The sequence below is a fragment of the Otolemur garnettii genome, unplaced genomic scaffold (genome assembly GCF_000181295.1).
Source record: "Otolemur garnettii isolate 467f Iridium unplaced genomic scaffold, OtoGar3 scaffold00028, whole genome shotgun sequence".
Classification (NCBI taxonomy): domain Eukaryota; kingdom Metazoa; phylum Chordata; class Mammalia; order Primates; family Galagidae; genus Otolemur; species Otolemur garnettii.
Genome location: NW_003852423.1, coordinates 8,869,814 through 8,881,058, shown reverse-complemented (window position 1 = coordinate 8,881,058; position 11,245 = coordinate 8,869,814). Strand labels below are relative to the sequence as shown.

The 11,245-nt window shown below is 37.0% G+C and overlaps 1 protein-coding gene across 1 annotated transcript in view; it reads left to right on the top strand.

Annotated features, from left to right (window-relative positions):
- Positions 1-9,229, top strand: part of SKAP2 (src kinase associated phosphoprotein 2) — a 183,469-nt gene extending 174,240 nt beyond the window's left edge. The window contains exons 12-13 of the mRNA XM_023512433.1: positions 8,348-8,449; positions 8,791-9,229. Of these exons, the coding sequence (XP_023368201.1) occupies positions 8,348-8,440 (93 nt within the window). The 3' untranslated portion in view covers positions 8,441-8,449; positions 8,791-9,229. The remainder of the gene's footprint in view (positions 1-8,347; positions 8,450-8,790) is intronic.
- The last annotated feature ends 2,016 nt before the right edge of the window (positions 9,230-11,245 follow it).

Sequence of the window (11,245 nt, the reverse complement as noted above, 5' to 3'; positions counted from 1 at the left end):
GGCGCCCGCCACAACGCCTGGCCATTTTTTGGTTGCATTTGTTCTTTTTGTCCCACAGGCTGGGGCTGGATTCCAACCCACCAGCTCAGCTATATGTAGCTGGTGCCCTAGCCGCTGAGCTACAGGCGCTGAGCCTGAAATATTCTCATTGGAAAATCAGATGCTGCTTGGAACAGTAGGGTAGAAACCTGATCATAATCTTCAGATTCCTTTGTGGCACATTTCAAAGTACTGTTATTTTTTGTTGCCCTGATACTTTGTTATACCAATTAAGAGACAGTGGGCGGGGGGGGGGGGGATGAAAAAGTGTTTGTTGAATACTTACAATGTCCTGTTCCAGACACTTAATATATTTTCACTTCTATAATTCATATGATAACTCTATGGAGTATATGCTGTTATAATTTTGCAGACTAGGAAACCGATGCTCATAAGGTTGTGAAGATACCCAGCTAATAAGTGGCTTTTCCTGACTGCAGGGCAGGTCTATAGTCTTTAGTCTTTCTACGTTGCTACACTTGAGAAGGCCTTGATTGGGACTTTGACTTTTTTTCTGTATCAGAGTTTCATTATAACTACCATATCCCCTTTCTAAACATTAGTAAACCATGTTACTGACCATATCTTCTGCATAATTAGGTCTTTTATAGATGGTCCAAATTATTCCATTTTCTAATCAACAAATATTTGATGAACACTTATTATCCAGAGCATTGTTCGGAGCAGGATCCAGAGAAGCCGTAATTGGCCTTTTTTTCAGGGATACTACAATTGAGTTAGTTGTAGAGAACACCAGTCCATGAAATAGAATAGTGTAGCCTATAAATGTTAGAGAATTGGGGAAGCCCAGAGGAGGAGGATGTCAGTAGAGCCTGGAGTAATTAAGGAAAGAGCCATAAGGAAATAGAACTTGAACTAGAACTTCACATATGGATGGAGTTTATTGATTCAACAACTATTTAAATGCTTATTTTCTTTGTCTGTTATAAAATCCACAAGAATGTGTTAGAAAAGGGAGTGATGATCCACCGTGATAGGATCGTGGTGGTGATCCTATCAAAGACAGGGAAGTGTAGATCCCGTAAACTGCCAGGGTCACTTCTCTTCCATTACCTTCTTTGGAGAATGGTGGGCAGCCAGAGAAACACTGTGAGAAACCAAACCAACCTGTCTTTCCAACCCAGTTTTCCTGCCTTATTGTACACCACGATTGCCATATTTCCTCCCCTACCTTTGTGTGCCTGTGTGTGTGTGCACGTATGTGCATGTGTGCATACGTATGTGTGGGGTGTGTGAGGCTTAAACAACACCATTTATTATCGCACAGTTTCCATAGGTCAGGTGGGCGCAGCTCAGCAAGGTTCTTTCCCCGGGTCTCTAGTGCTGCAGTCCTGTCTGGAATCTGGTCTTTATTCCTTCCTGGAGCCTGGATTCCTCTTCCAGATCATCATCCTATACCTTTGTGTTAACCACTGAACAAATCCTTCCAGGCCTTTCACTTGCCATTTATTACTCTTTTCATTATTTTATCTGAAGTCTGAGCCCAGCTGTCACTCTCTGCAAAGGCTTGTACATTCCATGCTTGCTTCTCTTTTCACAGATTTTTCTCCTTTCCCACTGAACACTGGATGTCATGATTATCTCTCTCTCTCTTTCCCTCAACTCTGAAGTTCTTGAGACAGACCCTGTGTCTTAAGTACTTTTATATCCCCAATATCTACCATTATGGAAGACAGATATTTAATATATGTTTACCAAAAGAGATTTAAAAATGGGAAATAATTCTGACTAATTAAAAGAACTCATAATGATGGAACCATAGAGCTTGGGAGACCTTAGCACTAACTCTTCATTTTATAAGGGAAGAAATTGAGGCTCAGCATAATTGAGGAAAAATATATAAAACACTAAAGGAAAATGGATCACCCCCATGAAAATGTTAAAAGACAATAGAGATTTCTGCAGTTGAACTTTTACTTTGGCCCCAAGCTCTTTGGCAGCCAAATTGAAAAAGAGAAGAAAGAGAGAGAGACAGGTAATAATTCCTTTTAATCACAAAAGAGGAATATTGGTTTTTCCCAAAAACTGGCTACTTAAAAAAAAATCCCACATGAATTTCCAGAATCTGGACTGAATATCTGGCCTCAACAATTTTATATAACAAGTGTAAGAGTGTCAGGTAATAGTCTTGACAAAAAAACTTTCATAGTAAATATGACAAAATATACACGTAATTCTGTGATGGTTCAAATGTATAATAATTAGGGTTATCAGTTTATATCAAACATGTAACTGGATTATTATAGAATCTCAATGAGGAATATAAACATGAACAAAAAAATCATCCCTAAAGAACTTGAGAATTGCTCAAGGTCCTGTACCTACTGAGCGGGAGAGCTATGGTTAGACTCAGGATCTTCTGAGCATACAGGAATACCAATAAGAGGCTGAAAAAACAGATTTTCCGTTATACCTGCCACAGTGTTTCTACTTTTGCCGGGTTCTGTCTTAACCTCTTCAGTGCTTACAAACAAATTCAACTGAACTCCTTCTTCTGAGAACTAGAATTATTTGGTCCCAGTTCCAAAGGGGACAAATATCTTTCTTTCTGCACATGACAGTTAAGCTCGTTAGACAAGGCATCCTATATAGTGCATTTGAAAACATGGTGGCAGCAGCCTGCCATGACTAGCAGCAACACCCTGTTTCAGATTGCACACCCAGACTTGCACAGGTAACATGCTTCAGAACAAATGCTTGTTTAGTTGCTACTGAAGGTCCTTAAGTACGTCTAATATATACAAATGAAAAGTACTCCTATTGTAAATTACATTTCTTAAGAAATTATTTAGGGTAGTTAGCTGTGTATCATCCAAAATGAAGACCGAGTCTATTTCATCATTCCAGGATAGAATTTGTGAACACATTTTCACACACCCAGTATTGTGCGGCATACAGATAAGGTGTAAGGCCCTTGGCCTCAGTGAGTTTGTACTTTAATTGAAGAAATAAAACTAATGTACATAAAACCCTTGGAGGAATAGATGCTCAGCTTGAAATGAGAGATGTTGATGGATCAGACAATTCAGAGAAAAATCTATGAGTTAAGTAACATGGGTTTGGCTGAGGGAGGCAGGACTTCCCTGGGGAGGAAACATCACATGGGAATGTAGGAATGAGTGTAGTGGGGAAGGTTGGACCAGGCAGGGTTGGGCCGGGCAGACCAGAACGGTGATCAGAGAAGGCCACGCAGAGGAGTTTGAAGTTGATACATTGGGGAACTTGTATAAAGTCTTGAGCAGTGGGGTAAACTAATGAAGACAGTTTCTGGGAAGAACAGAGAGGCAAAGTCAGTAATGTAGTAGTGTGGGGCAAGGTGATGGAGGCCTGAACTAGAGTAGGGACAGAACAGAGTGGAGCGGGGAAGCCTGAGAACAGTTGACAGTGGCATGCCTCGGTGGGTGAAATACCGTACCCTGAGCACCAAAGCCACTCTCTGCAGAGCGTTTGAGCTTTCCTTGCCTAACATTATCTGCGACTCATCAGTCTGAATATCGGTTTTTACTGTGCGGTATTATTAACTGGTGATGCTGTAGAATTAAAGGTGTTTTGAATCTTGGGATATAAACTAAAATTTATTAGGGAAATTAAATTCTTTCAGCCAGCTTTTCTTTCTTTACTTGTCCTTTTGTCTCTCTTGCTTTAAAAATGGAGTTTACAGTGTGAGGAGAAAAGAATTCTTTGAATTAGAGGATCTCAGAGTCACACCTGCATATAGCAGATTGTAAAGTAACGAGGCTGATTTCCACACACCGCTAGGAAACTTAGTGTCCTTAAGCTCCTTCACAAATAGCCATGAAGAAATGTAGAGATTGTAAGTGTCCGTTTCCTCATTTAACAGGTTAGAAATCTAAGATTTTAGCAGTTAATGTTAGATAGTCGTAATAAAGCACTGAGGTTGGCAAGTTCCTGTTGTGCATTTGAAGAAAACTTTTTGAAACGATGGATTTATGAGAAATGAGAGGATTCTAGAAAATTTGTGATCAGAGTTAATAAAAAGGAAGAACCTGAAGAGGTAGCCTTGAAGAAAGTATTTATATATTTTAAAATAACTACCTAGTTTTGATAGTACTATGGTGTTTACGAATAATTTGAAAATATCACAGTGAATACTTGGAAAATAACAGTGAAGTTCTTTGGTCCTTAAACTTCCTGTATTTTATATTTCGTGAATAAATTACGTTCATTTCCACTAAAGGCCAGTATGTGCTGAGGCACAGACGTATGTTTGGAAAAAGCCTTTCAACATTTCCAACACCTGTTGCTTTTAAACATATGGACAACTGATGTCTGAAAGGGCTACGTGGAGAAATCGTGTTTCAGGTTTCTGTTAAGCAGGATTCTCTTATCATTTCCTTTGCAGAAAGTGGATTAACATACGTGAGAAGTGAGAGTCCTGGTGCCTTAAAGGATTTAAGTAAACATTGGGGTCTTACTTAAGTGTGAAATAATACACCGGCAGGAGAGATTTGGTTAATGAGTAAACATGGACGGGTGTTCACTATTGTGCTTATAAAGTGTCTGTTTTACTTTATCAAAACTAGCCCCCTTTTCCTGCCTTCTTATGCCCTCGCTTTAATTTATTGCTTAGTAAATATTAACTGGGGCCTAAAATTTTAACTACGAACTAAATGAAGTGATTTTCCAGGTATGGAAATTGAAAACACAGGAGTTAGATGGCCAGGGTTCAGTGGCACCTATTACTTTCTTGGATTATTGGGCAAGTTTGGCCTTTTTTCTTTTTTTTTTTTTTGCTTCTCTGACTGCCACGTTACATTTTGCCTCGAAGCCATCCATTCTGCAGATATTGAATTTCTTTTGAGTACTATTTTTATACAATAAGCATCACTACACCTCTGGATCTTGATAGCATTACTGTGAGAGGAGAAAGCAGCTTTGTGTTAGTAATTACCTAACATTGTCAGAAGCTGACTGCAGGCCTCTTTCTAGTGATAACAGAATAACCGCATAATGTAGCTTTATAGCACATGATTAATAGAAAATAATTACATGTCCTACAAAGGGATGCAATATTTCTTATAAATTGACTAGAATGGTTTCCTGTAGATTAAAGGACTCTTCATTATTTTATCAGTCCTCCTGAAGTACAGTCACTTGCCTATGTTAGCATTTCAGTTGATGTTAAGAGCCGAGTAGGGTGAAGGATACCAGATGGCAGACCTTCTTGTACCTGAGATCTTGTGTGCCATAAAGATGACATGATGCTTCCTAACCTTTCAAAGATTTAGATGGCAGCCTAGTATGGCTCGTCTCTTTATTTTTCATTTATCAACAGGATAAGATTTGATAGTTTGTGTCATTTTGTTCTAAATGATCCACCTGTGACTTTATAGCAAATGCCGTAGCGAGTATGCAGACTTTAAAACCACACTGTACCGAGGGCATCATTTTCCTTTCTATGTAACAGAACATGCACGATCACGTTTGTTCGGCAGGTAGCAAGGAGGAAAGGAAAACACAGGCAGATTTTCTTCTCCAAGAGGAAACCGTGCACAATACTGCATCTTCAGGCCAAAGTTTAGAATTCTGTACTCCAAGAAGCATTTTCATTGCAATTTATAGGCTGCAAATGGTTTAATTGGGATTCATGTTGCTCAGGAGGCTCATACAGGGGATGGTAATGATAAGAGTAAAAGCTCCAGTGTTTGCAGTCTGGTCGACATACTCTAATGGCTGCAGTGTAAATCTGGAAATTTGCTTCCTGTATTTTTACCTCAGTATATTTTATCTTATCTCCTAATTCCACACAAGAGTATTCTGTGCGATTCTTTATGAATGTAAAGTAACAAATATTCTGGTCTTTAGTTGTATCGTTTTCCGATTTAAATCTGTGATATCTTAGAGTACGTCTATGAAGTATTTCATGTTTTTCAATTACTTTAAATTAAATGAAGCATTTAAGATGATTTTAGTTTGAAACTTTTTTTCTCCCTAGAATGTTCCTGTTAAGGGATTTGTTTACAGTTGCGCAAGCTCCTCCCTCCCTGCTGTTTACTTCTGGGCTCTACGTAATGAATCTCACTGGTCTACCACCGTACAGAAGTCTCTCAGTTGTGATTTGTTGGAAATCAATTTCTTAAATTTGGGTTGAGTAAAGCTTACAGGAAGCAAATTTACGGATTTACACTGCAGCCGTTAGAGTATGTCGACAAGACTGCATGTGAGATCACATGACCTTAATTGGCAGTGCAGACTGTAACCAAAGCAGAATATTATAGAACAATATAAACTTTCTGTCTTGTAATTTGAATCTAAACACTGGCACTCAGATTGAAGGCCATTCTCTGGAAGCAGATTTAGGTCAGCTTGGCCTCTGGCTAGATGTTTTTTCTGTCTGTCAAGAGGTAGGAGGACGGGGAGGACTAGTTCCTCGGCTCCTTCCAAATAATCTACTTAAAAAATCTTAGATTGACATTGGGTAAGAGCTTTAACACTCAGACTTACCCCATTAACTATCCATTTTGAAATCTTATAATAGGCTGTGGAAGGTTAAGTACATCTGTTTTGTTAAGCCTTAGGGTCTAATTGTATTCATTGTCTTAAAAATTGAAAAGGGCAATTTTATTAGATACCTATTAGGATATGATGGCAGCTAATCATGGCTTTCAGTAAGTTGGTATTTTCTTCTAATAAATATGCCCTACGTGGATTAGAGTCCTCATCACTGGGTTCTGGGCATGGGAGTATTCTTGTCCTTTAGACAGTTTTGTCCACTAAATTTCACACTGTCGGTGTACTTTTAAAGTTAAAATTTTGAGTCTACTGCTTCATGAGCCAGAGCTGTGCCCTCACTATAAGGAGAAGTCCAGGATTCTTTTATTCTTCCCCCTTCTCTCCACTTTTTTCTTCCAATAAATCTAATTCTGATGCTGCCCACTGTTTCAAAAAGCACCTCTAGATTTTGTCCTATAATCTATTAATATACTACATATCAATGCATACATGCTAACGTTGCTACATTTGTATTGAAGAATTTTCCCTTGTGGTGGTCAGTAACATACTAATCAATACAAATGTTAAGTCTGTGCTAGGATTAACCTTCCTGCCCCACATATAACTCAATATGCATATGCGCATTTATCTGTGACTCATGTTGGAAAATCATAACCTATTGAATTACTTTGGGGATTGATTTTAAAAATTTATCTTCTATGAAAAATTAAATTTGAGTCCTACAAAGCTTGTGCAGAGTATTGCTTTTGGAAGATATTATTCTTGAAACTTGTAATTCATTTTACTTTGTTTGTATCTCACTAAACATAAATAAATTTGAGATAAAAATACATTAGTCAACCTGGCAGACATATGAGACTGGTTCCGGAGCATTCACAATGCCTAAAGCAGTGGTGCATCTGTCAAAGGAGAAAAAGTGGGAGAAAAGGAGCCATAGGTTTGTTTATCACACGTTGCAGAATAAATGCAGAAGTCACTCATCAATCACTCTTTCTTGCAGCTAGATTAATATTTTGCCTTTATAACTTGAAATACTTTTATTCTTATTGATCCGTCACTATGAGGGTGAATCTAACACCACCTTTAAATTCCTTCTACCTGTCTTCTACCTAAGGGAGTTTATGATTAAATAAAAGGGACAATAAATACCCCAGGGAAGCTACATCAAAGGGACCTGTTTGTGAATTATTTTGTAAAATGAATTTTTTTTTTGGTATTGTTAGCGTTTCCTTATTCTCCGATTTTTCTATTAAAGTGTGTGTATTAGACATTTCTTAAAAAGGAGCAGCCCTCTGTATTCTAGATCAGTTTAGGGCCTGTCGGTTTAATTCAGTAGTTTATTGTGAAAAAAATAATTTCATCTTTGCTAGATGATAAGCTTCTTGAAGGTAAATATAGTCTCTTAAGGATCACAGCTTTAACCTTACAGCCTCTTGCACAGAAACGGTGTTCCCAGGCTTTGTGGAGAGAGAGGGAAGGAGAGAGAGGGAAGAACAGATGGAGATGGGCTGGGGTGGGGAAGCCGTCCCGGAGCCGGCTTCCTGAGATAGTTTATTTTCTGAGTTCTTATTATTTGTGATTGTTTCTATGTTCTAAGCCTAGTAATAAGCAGGCTTTGTGTTATACCTTAATTTAAATCTTTGCCTAACAGCATTTTAAAGTGTCTAGAAACAAAAAAGATGAAAATGTTTCCCTTTACAACTCAAGCTCTTGTAACTTTCTAAAAAGAAATCACATTTCTAAGAAGTTGCATACAAATGACATTGTACTTACACCAGTCTAAAGGTTAATATTGCATATTGTTTTCAATTAGGAATACAATAGATATGGCTGGTGGGTAGGAGAAATGAAGGGAGCCATTGGCTTGGTGCCTAAAGCCTACATAATGGAGATGTATGATATTTGAGAGTCCTGGGTAAGTACATTTTAATCCAATATTCTGTAATAGCTCATATGTTCTTTTGGTCTGAGTCTTTGCCTTTTTTAAAGTCTTTATAGTTTTCTGATAACACAAGATTGTGCCTCCAGATCTTTTTTGCTTTATTTGATCTAGTTTAACTTTTAAAATAACTTCATGGAATTTACTTTGGAAATGAATAGCTTGGAGAAAGTTCCTTCAACAATAACCAGCTATTTTCCCCAACCAAGTCCTCTTTAGTAAAATACCACTTTTAAGGCCTTTCTGAAGAGTTAAATTGACAAAATGTTAAGCAAACATTTATTTTTCCTTGTCTAAAAGTGTAATTTTTTTCTAAGCAGAGAAAGTCAACGTCTCAACTGAAGAAAAAAATTCAAAATGCAACTTTCCCTTTCTGGCTGCAGAAAAGGAAGATTCTTCCGCTTGTCTGCAAATGCTTTGGAGTTAGCAGCATCATGAAAGCATGAGTGACAGCTCAGAACCTCCCTTTGTTTTGCCGAATATTGCTTGTCTTTGACTGTTATTTTATGCAGTTGTTCATTAAAATATTCTTTTGATGTGAAATTAAATGAAGGGCATTAGTGTCAATTAGATGGAAGCAGTGAGGTTATACCTGTTGCTATTTTCCAAATAGTTTTTATTTACCCATTTGATTTAGGTGAAGAATTCATCACTATTTTATACATGTCATAGAGTTGACTACATTATATAGTAGTTTACCACTGATACTTCTGCTGTGAGTTGTAATGTTTCTTAATCATTGGACAGCAATTATTTTTTAGGGTATGATATATAATTTTATATTACTTTAAATTGAGTATATCATACAAGTTTTTTGGTAGATGATCAAGAATGTGTCTATTTAAAGCTTTGTAGATGATTTATCTTAGTACTTATTTTTCACATAATAGTAACATTTTCACAAGAGAGGTTTTACAGATTGACAAATTTACTTTCTGTTAAAGATAGCAAAAAAAAACAAAAGAATGATAGAATTGCAAAAGCCCAGGTGCTGTCACCTGCAGTCCAAGTGTAAGCCCGAAGTGGGGTTTGTGCAAAGCACTTTACTAATAACAGTATCCTAGTTCCATGATGGCACAGCAATGTTTTCTACAGTGGTAGAGTGGACCAACAGGTGCATAGAATAGTGTTAGCCTGACATGTGAGTTATACTCTCTGCTGCCTGAGCAACACTCGCAGAATCAAGTATACTCTACTTCCAAAGGTATACTTTGGAAAGGAATAGCTTTCTCCAAGATAGCTCCAAGATACATTTTCCTAAGATAGCTATTCATTTCCAAAGTATATCTGAATATATTCCAAAATATATTTGAAAATATACATTTTCATGTATATTTGAAGTCAGAGTTATTTTAGATGCCTACAAGGTGTCAATGTGGCCTTAACAAATATAATGAAACGCAATTGCTGATTGAATAATTATTTGGAATAGACATAATCTCCTAATATTGAATCTTTACTGAGCAGGTACTATCTGTTGAACTTTTCAGATCTTTGCTTTATAAAGATCTTAACCTTCCAAGTGAGCTAGAAATATTTAAAGACCTCCATGATTTATGTAAAACTATTTGCAAGCCGTATTTCAGAGTGTCTATTTTACAGTTTTCCCTTCAAAACCACGATTATCCAGTTGCAAATGTAAAAAAAAAATCGTACTTTTAGGAATTGTAAGTAAACTTAGGTATATATAAACATCGTGCAGTTAGGTTTCAAAACTTACATTTGCGCAGTTGTTAACCTTTTCCTAAGATAGTGCCATTGAAATAGGGGGCTGGTTTTCAAATTCTGAGGTGTTGAAAAGCAAAAACAGTTGTTTTCAATGACAATGTAGCCTTGCTGTTGGATTTAGGTTTCCAGCTTCTGGTTTAAGAGAAATTTTTAGAGCTAGGCCAGTAGATGGCAGCAGCCTTTCATCGCATACAAAACCACTGGGAACTCCCCTCCCCCACTCAGGCAGAAACTTGCCGACAACATAAAAGCATTTGGAAGATTTCTGCCTCCTTTTACAGTTAATCCAGGAGAGGGAGTCCTTTGCCAACTGATGACCAACTGTTCCAAGCCGGCTATCTCTCTCTGAATGGTGACAATACAGAAAAAGGTATTACTTCTGTCCAGAGCTCCTCTGGCCTTTGTTCTTTTTTAACTTGAATATAGGTAGGACATAAGAAATGAAGCAAAAGACTTAAAATTGGAGTGACAGGAAAAATGAATCATTATTTTAGATTCATGACTACTTCATATTCATGTGATGAAATCATTTGTATACAACCAGGGAGAAAGTTTTCTTTACACCCTTGACAATATATCACATACTCTTCAAGATCATAATAATACCATTAATGTGAATTTAAACAACATGGCTTGTTAAAAAAAATGCTAATTGCGATGTTCTCATTATGTTTAGCTTAGCTTTTATTTGTTTTTCTATGAACAGTTAGAGAGCTAATTTTTTTCAAAGGTGATTGTAAGTCATATTTTATATAGCATTTTGCTTGATTATTTGCTCTGTACTGAATTTGTACTCTATTGCCATTAGATCTTACAATAATGTTCCACTCTGCAAATTTTTAAGGTTCAAATAAAGTTTAATTGTTTGCAAACTGTTATGATGCTAATAATTCAACAGCCTGCTGTGTTACTAATGAAATTACTTTGTTATGATTAATTTGGAAAATAGTGTGTTGATTGTAGTAATTAAGCACAACAAGGTGAAGTAAATGATTCTAATGCCATCTGGCCTCCAAACTGAATGAAGAAATGAAATAGGGCTGT